The 17488-nt window shown below is 38.3% G+C and overlaps 1 protein-coding gene across 5 annotated transcripts in view; it reads left to right on the top strand.

The window, feature by feature from the left end:
- Positions 1 to 17488, top strand: part of LOC102539973 (uncharacterized) — a 99129-nt gene that overhangs the window by 69312 nt on the left and 12329 nt on the right. Inside the window, exons 1-4 of one of the 5 annotated variants that reach the window (XM_031672511.2) lie at positions 7577 to 7667; positions 12109 to 12195; positions 14516 to 14642; positions 15744 to 15842. The exons of 1 other annotated variant lie outside the window; for it this stretch is intronic. In XM_031672511.2, the coding sequence (XP_031528371.1) occupies positions 7605 to 7667; positions 12109 to 12195; positions 14516 to 14642; positions 15744 to 15842 (376 nt within the window). In that variant the 5' untranslated portion in view covers positions 7577 to 7604. Of the gene's footprint in view, positions 1 to 7576; positions 7668 to 9666; positions 9695 to 12108; positions 12196 to 14515; positions 14643 to 15743; positions 15843 to 17488 lie in introns of those variants that run through there. 3 more of the 5 variants (XM_031672512.2, XM_072968684.1, XM_031672513.2) reach the window with 3 other exon arrangements.

The raw sequence follows: 17488 nt of genomic DNA on the forward strand, positions 1-17488 counted from the left end.
GTGTTTTCCAGATTTCTCCACGGTGCAATTACTCTTCCCCTCTTTCCATGCTACACTCTTTGGAAGGAAGTCACTATGCACAGCCCACACTTTAGGGATGGGGAGTAATGCACCAACTACTTGAGGAGGGGTAGTCCACACAAATTATTTAGAATTATTCTGTATGGGAGGTTTGTTCATTCTCCCCCATTTATTCATTCAACCATTTATTTCGTGTCAGGATGGATTCATGGATATTTGTTTTCTACTTTGGGTTATAATCCAATACCATGTTTTTATGTTTTTGTTTATGTTTCTTAAATTGTTCCTGCTTTGGCTATTGTGAGCTCTTTCAGTTGGCTCCTGTGTCCCTTTGACATACCCCCCCATCATTTTGTTTTTTGAGCACTTCCTTTACTTTCCGGTACTACAAGACATTCCAGGCTCATCTTGTGTATTTCCTGCCCAACCCTAGAATCAGCCATTTCTCCAAGGAGCTCTGTTTCCTGTCAACCTAAATAAACCTAGGAGGCCATAATCAAGCAAAAAAAAATGATTATTTTGGATCAAAGAATTGCAATTGGAGGCACACAGATTCTAGTAGCAACCCAAACGGTGTCCCACTAGGGAGTAAAATTCAGGGGCTTGGATTACAGACTCTTAATTGGAGTTGGAGACAGAAGCTAGTTTTGGCTAAACTTGAGTGTAAGGCTATCACCAGTGGGAGGAAAAAGTACATTTCTGTGACAAATTGCATGTGTTCTTGAAGAGTCCTTGGCATATTTGTGGTTTGGCCCATTTCAAAAGTTCTGGTTCTGTCTGGTGAGGATGTACATAAGGTCCACCTCCTAATGGCCTTCTGGCTCCATTTTAAAACCCCTTGACATAAGTGACTCCATTTTATTTAACATTTCACACTTCTTTCATTGTTGAATGGTATTAGAAATGAAGAGCTGGGCACAGGGATTGCTCGTTTTTCCTGGGATTGCTTCTAAGCCCTCTCAGCAGACAGAGCTAGAAAATATATTTGTGTGTACTAACCCAAGTATATATACAAATCTATAATTATTTATATATGGGTGTGTTCATATATATTAAGCCAAATATGAATTCATATTGATTTGTCTGACTCTAATCCAATAACAAATAGTTCATTTTGCCTTCTGTGATATTGTGATTTTTTTAACTTTTATTATTTTTTTAATTGAAGTATAATCGGTTTACAGTGTTGGGCTAATTTCTGGTGTACTGCATAGTGATTCAGTTATACATATATACATACATATTCCTTTTTATACTCTTTTCATTATAGTGTGATATTGTTATTTATAATAAGATATATATATATATATATTTGGTCTTACCCTCCATTCCTGGCCCTGAGCTCCTAAAACGCTCAAAATTTCCTAGGTGATGAGAGTGATAAAGGTGTGTTTTGTTATGTTAAGGAAGTGACCTTTGGAAAGCACCTAAGGATGAGAACTTGTTGCCAGTGGAGCCAGGTTGGTGCTGTCTCTGGGTAGATAGTATCAGAATTGAGTTGAATTGTACGTCTACCTGATGTCCAAAAATTGCTTGGTGGTGTGTGGAAAACCCTACACACACATTATAGTTGGTAACAAGGACCCTCTTATCTTCCCACTTGGTGGTCTGGAACCTCCTATTCCAAGACTGAGGAACCTAGCTTTCATTGTCTTTCATCCATTGATTTATTTGTTAATACCCATGTACATGTAGTGGTTTCAAAATTGTTCATACACCATTTATGTGCATTTGTCTTTAGACTTACAGTTTTTACTCATTCCCAAAGTTACTTAGGTCAGCCTCTTTCCCCCCACCCATACTCTTCAGTGAGGTTTATCATACATTTTTAATACAGTTGGATTCTTTTGTCATTGTCTAAATCTCATCCTAAGATCCCTCAGTATCAACTTCCTAAATGAATTTTTTTAACATGTAAGCATTAAAGTTCACTATTTTGCTGTGATGATCTGTGGATTTAGACAAACACATAGTGTTATATATCCACTACTGCAGTAACATGCAGAATAGTTTTCACCACTCTAAAAAACTCCCTGTGCTTCACATGTTCAACTCTCCCAAATCCCTAACCCTCTGATAATCAGTGAACTGTTTTATGTCTTTATAGTTTGCCTTTTTCAGAATGTCATATAAATGGAATCATAGAGTATGTAGCCTTTTTCAGACTAGTACCCATGTGAGACAGGAGCTTGCTTTTCCTCTCTCTGCTCTCTGTCATGTAAAGATGAGACAAGATGACCATCTGCAAACCAGGAAGCCAGCTTTCACCAAATACCGAAGCTGCTTGTGCCTTGATCTTGATCTGCCAGCTAGCCTCCAGAACTGTGAGAAATAAATACTTGTTGTTTAAGCCACCCAGTCTATCCTAACTTGTTGTAGCAGCCCAGACTAAGATAGTAGTGATATCTCACCGCTGTTTTAATTAGCAATTCCCCAATGACAAATGATGTTGAGAATATTTTCATATACTTATTTGCCATCTGTAGATCTTCTTTGGTGAGGTGTATGCTCAAAGCTTTTGCCAATTTTTAAAATGGGTTATTTTCTTATTGTTGAGTTTTAAGATTTTAAAAAATATATTCTGCATACAAATCTTTCATTAGATAAGTATTTGCAAATGTTTTCTTCCAGTCTATGGCTTGTTTTTTCATTCTCTTTGTGTCTTTCACCCAAGTGGTTTTTTATTTTCAGTAAGGTCTAACTGACTGATTTTTTTCTTTAACTTTAACTGATTATGCTTTGTTGTATATAAAAACTCGTCAACCATCCCAAAGTCCCAAAGATTTTCTCTTATTTTTTTTTTCTTAAAGTTTCATAGTTTTGTGTTACATGCTTAGGGCTATGATCCATTTTTAGTTTATTTCTGTGTAAAGTGTAAGGTCTGTGTTAAGGGTTTGTGTTATTTTGCTTTTTGTTCTTATTGTATATGGGCATCCAGTTGTTCTGCACCATTTGTTGAAAAGGTTATCCTTTCTCCATTGAATTTCCTTTACTCCTTTGTCAAAGATTAATTGACTCTGTTTGTGTGGGTCTATTGCTGGGCTCTCTCCTCTGTTCCACCGATATTGTATGTAGTCTTTTACTGATACCATGCTGTTTTGATTGCTGTGACATTATAGAAGTCTTGAAATCAGTAATATGAGGTCTCCAAACATTATCTTTTTATATAACTCCATAGTTTTGGTTGGAATATATATGTCTCTTGAAATAAAATCATACTTGTCCTTTAAGATTCAGTTCAAACATAAGGTCTAGAAGCCATTTATCCATCATTTGAATTCTCTTGCATCCTGTACTTAACTTGATTATTGCACTTAATGCTATACGAGTATAATCTCCTTCTGTAATTTTTATGCCCAGAATCTACCAGTGTTACAAAAGTAATCAAGAAATCTCTGCTGAAAAAAAAAAAAGAAATATCTGCTGTACTCAATGGAACAAACTGATATCTGAATTGTCTATGTAAACATTCTCACCCAATAGTTGGTTATACTATATACTCAAATCTTAAAAGGAGATTTTTACACCCTAGTGTCTCCATGTGTTCATTTTTCATACATTTAAGTACTTGATATTTTCCAGGAACTGGGTGAGATGCTGCTGATGAAATGGTGAGTACAAGAGTCCTGATCAAGTCAGTCTTGTCAGTCCAATTTTGTACTTAACACATTATATCAAAATAGTCATTTTTCAGTTCTTGGCTGTGAGCTCGTTGAGGGTAGTAACTGGTTTTATTGTGTGATTTTACTTATTAATTAATATACCTGATGCATAATATTGCCTGACCTATAGTGTGATAAGTATTTGGTGAATAGATTTTGAAGGACTTTTGTTTCAGTTAAATGTGACTACAAGAAAGCATTAACATTTTAAAAGTAACACCTAAAGACAGGGTGGTACCAAAAGCCTAATTATATCATTACAATAAAAGAAAAATGAAGCTATCTTAAATTAACAAAAGTAAAATACAATCATTGCAGGATGGTTTCAGTTTTCCACTGAGATGCATGAAACTGCAGATTCTTTTTCTTGAATCCAGTCAAGTACATCATAAGCACTGTAATAAAAGCAGTGTATTCCTAAATGCTAGACAGGTCAAATATGCTAAGAACTTAATTAATTCACTTGCTTAAGATTGTGAACTAGCACAGGATGGTGGTTCGGTCTCCAACCAACACTCCTAGTGAACTAGAAATCCAAGAGAGGTGTGGATTCCAGGGATTAAAACATTTAAATTAGCTCCTGACCATGATGGAGTAACTGATATCAGACTGGTTTTCTTGCCAAAAACAATCATTAGTTTACTGGGCAAAATATGAGGCAATGGTTTTCAAACACTGGACAACAGGCAGCAGGACTGTGATCACTGATAGAAGAGAAGAACATGAAGCCCATGATTGTCTCTGCTTTCTGCCTAGGGCTACTGTCCGGAATATGATATGCAGTGGTATAACTCAAGTAAACTCAGAGTCTCACTGGGCTGTAGAGGCTAAGAATAGAGTCTGGGGATGCTAAGTGGCTGGAATTCGTAGGGTAGGGTCAAGACAACAGTTTTCTGCAAAGAAGGAGCCGCATAACTCCTCGCATAGGGATCTCCTTAAATTTTTAATTAATACTAAGCTGTGCACATACAGGGAGAGACTCCATAAAGCCCAGCAGAGACCAGCTTTGGGGAGCTAAGACCTGAACAAAGATTCTAGAAGTCATACAGTGTTGGGAGAAAGAAAATTCCAAACATTCAGAGTGGACAGACACTGCTGAATATCCTGGTAGTCAGCTGACGCCCTAAAAAGGCCACAACTCGAGGGTAGGGTTATGCTAGCCCTATAGCAAAGGCTACTGTAGATCTAAGGGAAGAAAGCTTTAAAATAGGCCTTGAAGAGATTAAACTGATCTGCCTGTATATTAACTGGCTGCTAAAAAAAAAAAAAATTAGTACTCTTTAAAGTAAGATAACAAAATATAAACTCTCAACAACATAGCACCCACAGTATACCACATACAATTAAAAAAATGACTAGGCATTCAAAAAAAAAAAAAAAAAGCAGGAAAATGTGATCCATAAGGAGAAAAAAAGCAACCAATGGAAACAGAACTTGAGATGACCCAGATATTGGAATTAATTAGGAGGTAGTATAAATGTTTACTGCCTTAATGGAAAATATAGCCATAATGAATTAATAGAGAGGAAATTCAGCAGAAAATGGAAAGGATAAAAAATAAGTGGGGATGAGAGTTTTATAACTGAAAAAACTGAAACAAACATTTCACTGAATGAGTATAAGAACAGATGGGAGGCATCAGAAGAAATAAATGGTCAGTGCTCTCCATGATAGATCAATAATAATTATCTACTCTGAAGTACAAAAAAGAAAAAGATTGGAAAAAGGAAAAAAGATTTTTATGGAACAATATTAAGTGACCTACTGCTTGTAAACAGAGCCCTAGAATGAGAGGATTGATACAGTGTTGTAGAACAAAAACTATGATCCAAATCCCTCATTTCTGATAAACAGAAAATCCTGTAATCAGATACAAAAAAAAATATACATAACATATTGGGAAGCCAAAACATGAATAATGTTGACTTAATCAGAAACAACCAAAGCCAAAAGACAATGGAATAACATCTTTAAAGTACTAAAAAAAATGTGAATTCTAGAATTCTATCTCCAGAGAAAAATATCCTTTTACAATGAAGATATTTTCAGATAAATGAAAATTTAGATCATAACCAGCACAACTACAGTACGCTAAAGGAAGTTGTTCAGGTTGAAGGGAACTGATATTAGATGACACGGGAAGAAAAGACCAACAGCAAGAAAAGAGCATCAGAAATGGAAAATACGTGGGTAATTATAAAATTTGATTTCTTTTCTAAATGTTATTAAAACATAACTATTTAAAGCAAAATAATGTAACACGGTATGGTTTTATAAGGTATGTAGCTGATATAATAGATGTGACAATAGTAGGGCAAAGAATAGGAAATGCAAATGAAATGATATTGTTACAGATTCTTATATTTTACATGAAGTGGTACAATATTAACTCCATTAATTCAAGGGTAGACTATGTTAAATAAAGAATATATATCTAATCCCTAGGGCAACCTCTGACGAGATCCATAGAGGTGTAGGTGAAGAACCAACAGGAGAATTCAAATGTATCAGAAAAAATTGAACACCTACCCCCAAAAAAGGCAGGAAAGGAGAAGTTGTTAAATTTTAATGTGGCAAATAGAAATCAACAAAATAGTAAACACAAATCCAACCAAATTAATAATAACATCAATATAAATTGATTAAATATTTCAATGAAAAGCCAGAGACTGCCACACTGGATTAAAAATGTGAAACCCAAACTACATGCTGTCTACTAGAAATGTATATTAAATAGAATCACATACGAGTTCAAGGAAGAAAGGTGGAACAAGATATACCGTGCACACAGTAAGCACGAGGAAACTTGAGTGACTGTACTAATATCAGACAAAACAGATGTCAAGACAAGAGAGAGAAATGTTTCATAACAGAAGGGTCAATTCATTGGGAAGACACAATCTTAAATGTGCATATTCTATAGTAACAGAACTTCAAAATACATGAAGCAAAAACTGAACTAACTAAAGGCAGAAATAGATAAATCCCCAATCATAGTTTTCATGTATCTCCTTCTTCATATACATTCTACTGTTCGCAAAATGAGGCTTAAGATTAGCCTAGATATTTTCAAATAATTTCTAAAGTCTGATATTCTTGAGAGAAGAAAAATTCTTCCATCTACTAACTAATATATTAAAAAGTCAAGATGGGGAGTATGCTGCAGTGTGGCTCCTGGTGGGCTTATCCTGTTTCCTTCCTGAACGAACTCAGGGCAGGACCAATCAGGAGACATCTGAGAGATTTCTGAAAACACTCCTTCTAATGTTCACTTTTCAGTCCTCCTCCTCAGGAAGACAACGTTAAATGCTTGTACTTAACAGAGCTTGAAAATACCTGAAGCAGAACCTGGTAGAACTAAAAGGAAAATAGAAATAGACACACCTCTCAGTAATTACAAGATCTAGATTTTTAAAAATCAGGATAAAGAACTTCTGAACGACAATATCAACCACCTTAATAGATTTTTTTTTTTTAAATAGAACTATACTTCCACAAGCGCAAGAGGAAGGAAGAAAATCCTAAGAGAGGAGGGAGAGAGGGAGCGAGAGCACGAGCAACCTCCGTGTGTCCAGGTCTGCTAGGGTTATGGGGATATTGAGACCTGATGTATACCCATGTCCTGCTTGGGTATATATACTGAGCACTTGCCATGTGCCTAGTACATATATTAAGCGCTCGCTGGTGCCAAGACTTCTCTCTAAGCTCTATTAGGGATTCCTCAACCACAACACAAACCCGAGATCGCAGAGCGTGCCACGTTCAGCCCGCGGCAGGCTGGAAGCCATTCCCCGCCCGCCCATCGCCAAGCCCGGAGGGCCGCCGCGCGCTCAGGCCCCGAGCGCCAGCGCCAGCGCCTGCGCTTGCGCATTCCGCGCAACCCTCTGGGGCGATGACCAGGCCCTCCCTACCGGGGACTACATGTCCCAGATGTCCCTGCACCTAGTTTCCTTCCGGCTTCCTCGCTGGTGTCGGCTCGGAGAGGTGAGTTGGTCGCGTGCATGGAGGAAATGGGCGCGGGGGCGGCGCGGGGGCGGCGCGGGCCTCTGTGTGTACCGGGCTGCAGGGACTGTAGCTTGTGACGCTGACTGGACACTGGGTGCCCTGATGCGTCCTCTGCCCTCCCGCTTCAGGGCCGCGCAGATGAAGCGGCCCAGAATGGCTCCGAGTTAAATTTATGAACCCCACAGTGAAGGCCCCTAACAAAAAGGCGCAGCCTTGAAAAGAACAACAGCTCCCAGAACCGCCGCTTAACCAGAGCTCCCTCCCAAGGCAGCTCTCCTGAACTCGGAGACAGATTCCGGCTCTGGCCTTTGTCCTCTGTCCATTCTCTCTGATACCGCGGAGGGTCAGCTTCACCCCAGGCTCCCTCTTGCTTCCTCGGGTTATGTGTGTGGCGGCTGGTGGGAGCAAGTGTGATAGCGGGGGTGTGTCCTCAGCCTGGCCGGGCTGAGCTCCGGAAAGGCTCAATGCGTCGACATTCCCGTCTCCGTCCTCCAACCTGCAGGTCTTCAGGATTGGAGAGAAAAAGGGGAGAATTCATACATATATATGATATGATACACACACACATATATCTAAAGATGAGTTTGTGCTTCCTCTTTGTTCCATGAAATGTAATTTTCATTTTTTTCTGGACTTGGGAACATTTGTTTCTACTGTGAAAGAGTGAAAATCAGGTCGAATTGAAAAGAGAAAAAGCAGCCCTGACATTAATCAGATTGGGAGAAAAAAGTCAGATAAAGCCATCTGTATAGTTAATACAAAACATTATTTCTGCCCAGGTCATGCGGCAGTTGTAAAATGCCGTAATGACTCCCTCGTGGAAACACTACAGCTTTCTCACCAATGATGCTCTGGGCCCGCCTTGCTATTTTTATTTTATTACTGGGGTAACCCAATTGCTAAATTACCCTCGCTTCCCTGATAGCCCTCAGTGTCCAGTTAATCCCTGCCTCTCCTATTCTTACCTCAGAAACGGCCATCATTCCAGGATTGTTCCCCACTTCCTCAAAATCCTTCGGTTGGCACACAACTCTTTACAAAAGAGCTTTTCTTACCCTTCTCCTCCATCACATTCCAACCGTTCCTGTGGAATTTCCTCCCTCTCTTGAGTCAATAAATCTTATTTTGTTAGACTGTACAGGCTTGTTCCAGGCAGTCTTCAGCTCGTTAGGCTTTAACACCCGAAATATCCTGTCCATTGACCTGGTGCTTTGTTCTTGCTTCCCAGCGAGTGATGGGGAGGATGAGGGGAGAGCCCCCCCACCCCCACCCCCACCTCCAGTATCCTCTCCTGTCCAGTGGCTATTGACACGAACATTTAATTCCTCCTGTGAGCTACTGCTTTCTTATCCTTTGGATGGTCGGCAAGTAAACTTCATGCAGATTTATTTTAGGCTGTGATTTTTTGAGATTACATTTAGTTGGAATCAGACACTACAACACAATAACCTTGTTAATGAAGAGGAATTGCCTATCAGCTTGAAGCTTTGAAATTTATTAGTGTTATAAGGAAGAGTGGGGCTGAGAAGTTCAAATTTTTTGTGGGAGAAAAAAGAAAGAAGAGAATTTTTAAAATAATTATGGGAAGAAGACTATGTAGTGATGTTCATCTTCACTGATACAGCTGACTTTTATTAAATATTTCCTACTTTAGTGAGTTATTATATGTAGTGTCTTATTTAATACTCATAATGATGCTCTGAGATAGAGTCTATAATTATCACCATTTTATATAGGGGGGAATCAAAGGCAGAAAAATTAAGTAACATGTCCAGGATCACACAGCTAATAACTGCAGGAGTTGAGATTTATATCCTGGAAGTCTGACAGCAAATCCAATGGTAGTGGTTATAACAGTATACCAAATCTCGTCATAGATATGCTTAAAAAAAATCCTCCCTGCCTTACTCAGTAATCTGTCACGAGGGAGGAGATATTAATCTGATGACAGCAAGCACTGTTAAGTTTTGTCCAGATTATACTGAAGCTTTGGGGTCCCTGTGGAGGTAAGTGGATTTCATACAGTAAAGTTTATGCCTGACAATTTTTATTTTAATGATGTTACATGCAAAGTGAGACTAATAGGACAGGAAGATCTATTAGCAGCTGGAGGGCTTCATTAGACATCTTAGCCCAAAGGATTGGTTCAGAAGCAAAATAATCCCATTTGTCAGGACTCTCTGAAAGGAAGCAGTCGAGAGACTGCCACCAGGGTTTCAGAGACATCAGTCAGGGACTTTTTGTTGCTCTTTTCTAGGTGGTAATCTAACATTCATGGGCAAATTAAATCATAGAGTTCGTTCATGAGACAGAAGCTAAGGAACAGAGGAAAAGCCACTCAGGAAAAAACAACAGCTGTTTTTAGAGTATCCTGAGCTTTTTTTTCTCAGTTCAACAGAAGACTGAAAGAAAACTTGAACTGGGAAAGTCTTAACCTTTGGAATATTTATGTGCTCGGAGTCACACTATGTTTAATGTAGTGGCAACTGTCATGGGCTATCACTGGAAACATTTTAACTAGTCCTTGTAGGCGTATGTGTGATTTTTTTTCTGTCAAGATGGTTTAATGCCACACATCCTGGTATTTGAGGGGTATGTTTTGGTTTTGTTGTTTTAATTGAAGTATAGTTGATTTACAATGCTGTGTTAGTTTCCGGTGTACAGCATAGTGATTCAGTTACATATTTATATATTTTTTCTTTTATCAAATTTTTTCATTATAGATTATTACAAGATATTCAATATAGTTCCCTGTGCTAAACAAAGGTGCTTGTTGTTTATCTGTTTTATGTGTTAGTAGTTTGTGTCTGCTAATCCCTAATTCCTAGTTTATCCCTCCCCTACCCCTTCCCCACTGGTAACCATAAATTTGTATTTTGTATCTGTGAGTCTGTTTCTGTTTTGTAAATAAGTTCACTTATGCCATTTTTTGTTTTTTTCTAATTTGTTTTTAGCATACTGACTTTGCCCATTTCATCAAAAATAGGGCAACATCATTTTTTACTCTGCATGGTTTTCAACAAGTTTTTAGAATCATTCCTCAGTGTGATTCTTTTTAGGTTTTTTTCCCTTATAAACCGTATCTGTCAGCATACCTCTGCAAACAGCTTTATGTGCAAATAATTCCTTTTGTCTTGGAAGTAGAGTTTCTGGTTTACAGGGTTACAAGGTTTAAACGCCATTTCACGTAGTTCTAAATTTGGACCAACCTGGGATCCACTTCCCTGTGCCTTACTAATACTAATACAGCGTGCCACCAGTCTTTTGATTTCCCAGTCTAGTCACTGTAAAAAGATACTTTTTGGTTGCTTTCACACATTTCATTAATTAGTAGTGACGTCTAGTATCTTTTGAAAGGTTAGTTTCTATTTGTCAGTGAATTGCCCTTGCTCAGGTCTCTCTCAGTGAAGTAGGCATTCTAGCTTTCAGAGGCAAAAGCTAAAGCTGAAAGATGGCTTTTCAGTTAGAGACATGTGGACTCAAAAACAAAGCTCTGCCACATAAAAACTGTGAATTTGGGCAAATGAGTTGACCCCGAACATCGGTTTCTTTCTTTCTGTCTGTCTGTCTTTCTTTCTTTCTCTTTCTCTCTCTCTTTCTTTCTTGTTCTTGCATTTATTTAAAATTTTTTACATACATATATGTATTTTTTCAGATTTTTTTCCCATTATATGTTATTACAAGAAATTGAATATAATTCCCACTTATACTGTGTGGCAATATAGTAGGTTTAGTTTTCAGAACCATTGGAAGGAGAGAGGAACTACCTTTCAGAACAGTGCTGAGGGTCAGTGGGTGATGTACATAAAGCTGCCATCAACACATGTTTGTTGTTGACTGACTACAGTGATCATGAGTCCTCTACTGAAAGAGAGGGGGTGGCAAAGGATGACACAGTGTGAGAGGTTCTGACTGGGGAACAGAGTAGTGAGTTGTCCTGGATGGGGGAAGGCCAGTGCACCTTTACAGCGGCAGGAGCTGCCAGGCTCAATCTGTGTGGTTTTCAGTCTTTGTGTTTAGACAGTTCAGGCAGGATCTTGGGGGCTCATAGCAGGCTCTGTGTGGATGGTGTGGCTCTTTCTCAGCCCTGAAAAATTGTACCAGAGAGAGGAGGAGCTGCTCAGGACAAGACCTAGGAATCCAGTGTCAGGACAGATCGACACTGCCCGATAGAGAACTGGCCAGAAACCCTCCCATTGAAGTATCTGGGCTTCGACACCAAGATCATCATTGTTCAGCTCAGGTTTATCGGGGCTTGGGTTTCTTCAGACTCCCTGTACTCTCTTCCAGTTTGGGTGTGGGGACAGTGGTGAGGAAAAGTTTAGAAGCAGGAAAGGAAGAGAAAAAAGCTCATCTAACATAAGTCATTTGGGGAACTCTGAGGCACATCTGGTCTCATGCCTGCTTTTTCTTCTTCCAGATCTGTCTTATCTGGACTCTGAAGTTCTCCAGCAGGGAAGTCTTAAAAAGGACTGACCAGTTCTTAAAGTTCAAAACAATGGCCCACGTAAGTTGATTCTTCTTCCTCCTTTTTGAAATGTTGCCAGTTTCTAGGCCATGTATACATTCCTTATCCTGAAACTTCCTCTAGCAGAGCTCCATCCAAGCACCCACTGCAGTTCCTCTCATTCCTGGGAGGGATAGGAACTGACAACCCAGTGTCCTCTTTTCCCTTTTTTCCACTAATGTGGACCATGTCCTGTCCACAGAATCTGTCAAGAACCACAAGAGCACAAAAGTGAAATGCCTTGAGAAAATGCAGGTATTCTGTGCAGAATATCCCCCCATTAACATTTTTCCTGTAGGACAGCTTTTGATTTTTTTTTAAAGTGTTATACCTTTATTTTATTTGTTTGTTTGTTTATTGACTTTCGGGGGAGGTAATTAGGTTTTTATTTATTTTCTTATTTGTTATTTTAATGGAGGTACTGAGGATTGAACCCAGGAGCTCGTGCATGCTAAGCAAGCGCTCTACCACTGAGCTACACCCTCAGCTTTTGATTTTAATACTTAGACATCAGAGAAAACATATTTCTCCGAGTACAGTGATTTTTGGCCTTGCTTTATATAGGAAAAATATATATCCCCAGTACACAATTTGACATCTTTTAAAAGTTTTTTGAAGTTTGCATTAACATATAACGTACTTGGAGTGAGCACCTGAGTGAATTTTCATAAGTTGAGCACATCTATGCTATCAGCACCCAGGTCAAGAAGGAAGATACTACTAGCATCCCCCCTTCAGTCACTCTCTCCCCACTCAGTCTAAATGTAATCACTATCACAACTTCAAACATCGTACATTAATTTTGCCTATTTTTAGAACTTTATGTAAGTGAAATTGTGTAGATGAAAGCAACTTTTTAAAATTTTATTTTATTTTATTTTGGGGGGAGAGGTAATTAGGTTTATTTATTTGTTTTTAGAGGCGTTCCTGAGGATTGAACCCAGGACCTTGTGTATGGTAAGCATATGCTCTACCACTTGAGCTATACCCTCCCCGCTGCAACTTTTTTTTTATACAAACAAATAAAAATGCAGTTTGTGGAGGGAGGTATAGCTCAAGTGGTAGAGCGCATGCTTAGCATGCATGAGGTCCTGGGTTCAATCCCCAGTACTTCCTATAAAAATAATAAACAAACAAATAAACAAACCTAATTACCTCCCCCCACCAAAAAAAAAAACTAAATTATAAAAAAAGTGCAGGATGTCTTGTTAGATTCCAGATACAGTTACTAGACCCTCAGAAGCACCTGCAGATGTTTTGCAGCGCACGCAGGTGTCATTGAAGGGGGCATGTATATCTGGTCCAGCTGGTGAAAAGGGAGGCGTCAGCACCACACTGAGTGTGAGCCATTCCTACCGTCACGTTCCACCATGTTGGAAACATATTTTCATAATGCATTTTGCCTCTGTTTTTGTCATTTTGTAAAATGAACCCCTAAAAAGTCGGAAAAGTATTGAAGGAAATTGTGGAGAAAGAAACAAAGCAAATGAAAAGAAAAATTCAGTGAAAGAGACAATGAAAATACTAAAGCCAAAGATATCATGTGTGTGCTGTAATTCTGTACTGGGGGGAAATGTGAAGCTAGTTGAACTCCACAGACCTGAATTTTTTTAAGTATGTAAGATGAGATTTAGCACTGGGTGGCTTTAGTCCCTGCATGTGTTGAGATCTTACGGTAGGTAAGTTTAGGATTGGGTGGATTAGATAGGGATGTAACTGAGGCCTTGTGTTGTGAGGCCTAAAATTTCTTGTGCTGCCTTGATACCTTCTCAAGGCTCCAAAGACCTAACCACGAGTGTTAAAGTGTTGAGTGAGAGGTGGCGGATGGAGTAAGAAGGCCACCCAGATTCGTAAGTGATACGTAATGTAAAAGGTGAGCACTGAAACTTTGTAATGAACTTGAGTCTATTTTCTTAGTACATTTGGGAGAAATTTTTATCACTATTTTTTCATGATCACTAAAGGGAAAAGAAAGTAGAAGACGTGTTTCTTAAGAATTTGTGGTAGAGACACAGCTTGCAGAAGGCTTGTGAGCACTGTTTCATTTAATTGGGATTTTTTTTGATTATTTTATTCCTTTCCAGATATTATTTTTGGGTAAAAATTTAATCTTATCCACAGCCACAGGACTGTTCAAGACGTGTAGCACTCTGCTTCAGTGATACTAATTTTCTGTCTCTTATGCATGTTACAAACTTTCAGCCCTACCTTTTTGGCTTGTTCTGTGCTCCCTCTCTGCAGTGCAGTCCTTGATCTCTCTTTCCATTTAAAAAATATGTCATTTATTCTCATAAGTAATATATGAGTTTTATTTTTTCAGGGTTCAGTGACATTCAGGGATGTGGCCATAGACTTCTCACAGGAAGAATGGGAGTTCCTGGACTCAGCCCAGAGGGACTTATATAGGGATGTGATGTGGGAGAATTATAGCAACTTCATCTCACTGGGTAAGACTGTTTATCCCAAATTATATTGACTTTCTCTACTGTCAATTTCAGGACTATGTTTTGAGAAACTAGATAAAAATGTTTCTCTCTGTTCCAAAGGAATGGTTTAAGCTTTGTTAGGTTGGAAATAGGCCCTTCCTTCTAATACTTCATCACTCTCATTTTGCTAAGCCCTTCAGACTTCCTTCAGGCTCTGTTATTTCCTTGTTTCCTTAGTATCCAAGGGGCGAGGTTTGAATTCTGGGTTGTTTCCAACAGAAGCACTGTTTAAGAAGCCAGATTTCGTATGGTATTTGACCTCAGGATTGACTTCTAATTCACCTGCCAAGGGGATACCTAGACACAGGGCTGCTGAGTCTCCTTAAAAACCAGAGGCACTGTAGAACTTATATAATATGAGGTGGATCCACAAAGTTCATTTAAAACTCAAGTAAATGCATTCTGTTTGCTATAACAGACATAGTCAATTCTGCTTGCTTTGTGGTTGAAAGTTAAAATCTAAGAGCTTTGCATTTAACATTAAATCAATGTCCTAGTAAGGATCTGAGGATGTCTCAGGAAGCCTCTTATTCTCCTCTCAGCAAATTGATAACAATAGAAATTAATAGCTAATGCACACAAATAATATGTGTATATATGCATATAACTGCATATATTTGTACTTAGGTACTATTCTGAGCATTGTACATTATTAATTAATCCTCACAACAACTTTATGAAAAATGTACTATTATCCTCATTTCAGAGGAGAAAACTTGGGCACTAAAGGTTAATAATTTGTTGCAGTAACACAACAACAAAGGCAGGATTTGAACTCAGGCAGTCTGGATCCATAGTCTGTTTTCACAACCATTACATATGACTGCCTCTCAACAGAGCTGGTATGAGTTTAAGTTGTTTTGAGGCCTGTTCTTAACCATCTGGTGTCTATTCCTTGTGGCCCTGAGGTTACCCTAATGAATGTCCTTCAGCTTGCTTGCATTTCTTTGCTCTTAGGACTTATATAAAGTGTTGTTTTGATCTATAGTTTATTATAAATTTAACCAAATCAGAACCTAAGGACTTCGGGGCTTATCATTGCGTGTTACATTATCTTTTAAGCAGGACCTTCCATTTCTAAACCAGATGAGATTACCTTATTGGATGAAGGGAAGGAGCCCTGGATGGTTGTCAGGGAAGGGACGAGAAGACTCCACCGTGGTGAGTGAGGGCTGAGCAGGCATGGGAAAGTCATTACTATAGGTAGTGGCCAAGCTTGTTAAGATAGAGACATACCCTTGAGATGTTGTTAGGGATCTCTCTTTAAAATCCCATGGCCTGTGGAGGAGAGACCTGAGGCCTGGGAAGCAAATTAAAATCTTTTAAGCCTGGGCCAGCAAGGGCGCTTCCTACTGGCCTTGATTACAGCTCTCATATTTTTCTCCTGTTTCAAAGAGAGAAACTGTTCTCAGTAGAAGAAAAAAAAATGATAATAAATATAAGAGCTGAAATCAACCAAATAGAAAAAGAAGTAGAATTCATAAAGCTTAAAGTTGAGTTCTGGAAAAGATCCGCAAAACTGGTGAACACCAGCTTGACTAATCAAGAAAAAAAGAGAGACAACATAAATTACCAATACCAGGAATGAAAGAGAGGTTTTCACTTCACATGTTATAGCCACTGAAAGAATAATGAGAGAATACCACAAATAACTTCATGCCAATAAATGTGACAACTTAAATGAAATGGAAAAATTTCTTGAAACCAGAACTGACACAAAAGAAAATATGAATAACCTCATATCTATTCAAGTTAATTGAGTTTATTATCTAGAGTATTTTCACAAAGAAAACTCCAGGGCTGGACGGTTTCCCTGGTGAACTCTTACGTATTTAAGGAAGAAATAGCAGCAGTATTACACAGATTCCTTCAGAAAAGGAAAGAATTCCTCCCAACTAATTTTATGAGGCTAGCACAACTCATATACTATGGCCTCACAAAGAGATTACCAAAGGGGAAAAAAATTATAGACTTATTCCTTCATAAATATTGATATAAAATTCTTTTTTTTTTAATTAAAAATATTCTAATGGAGGTACTGGGGATTGAACCCAGGACCTCATGCATGCTAAGCATGCACTACCACTGAGCTATACCCACCCCCTAATACAGAAGTCTTAACAAAATATCAGCAAATCAAATCCAGCAATATATAAAAATGATGACCAAGTAGGGTTTATCCGAGGAAATCAAGCTTAGTTTAACATTCAGAAATTAATCAGTGTAATTCACCATATTAACAGAAATGTGAGAAACCATGTGATCATCGCCATAGATATAAAAATAGCATATGACTGAATTCAGTGTCCACTCATGATACAAATTCTCAGAAAACTAGAAATTGAAGGAAACTTCCTTAACCTGATAAAAAGCACCTTAACCTACATCATAAACTTTATCATACTTGATTGAAGAGCTTCCCTCTAAGATTATGAACAAGACAAGGATGCCCAATCTCCCCATGTCTATTTAACATTGTACTGAAGGTCTACCATTGCAATAAGGCAAGAAAAAGAAAGTAGAGACTTTATATAAAGCTCAAAATGGAAGAAGTAAAGCTATTTGGAAATGGCATAATAGTATACTTAGAAAATCCTAAGGAATCAAAACAGCTCCTCAATGTAGTAAGTGAAGGTCACAGTAAGATCACAGGATACAAGGTTAAGCTACAAAAATCAACTGTGTTTTTGTATACTAAGAGTGAAAAAAATTGGAAAAGTAAAGTTAATTAAGAAAAATTAAAGTAAATTAAATCAATTTACAATAGTGTAGAAAACAAAATACTGAGGAATAAATTTGACAAAGTG

Source organism: Vicugna pacos, chromosome 9, assembly GCF_048564905.1.
Source record: "Vicugna pacos chromosome 9, VicPac4, whole genome shotgun sequence".
NCBI lineage: Eukaryota > Metazoa > Chordata > Mammalia > Artiodactyla > Camelidae > Vicugna > Vicugna pacos.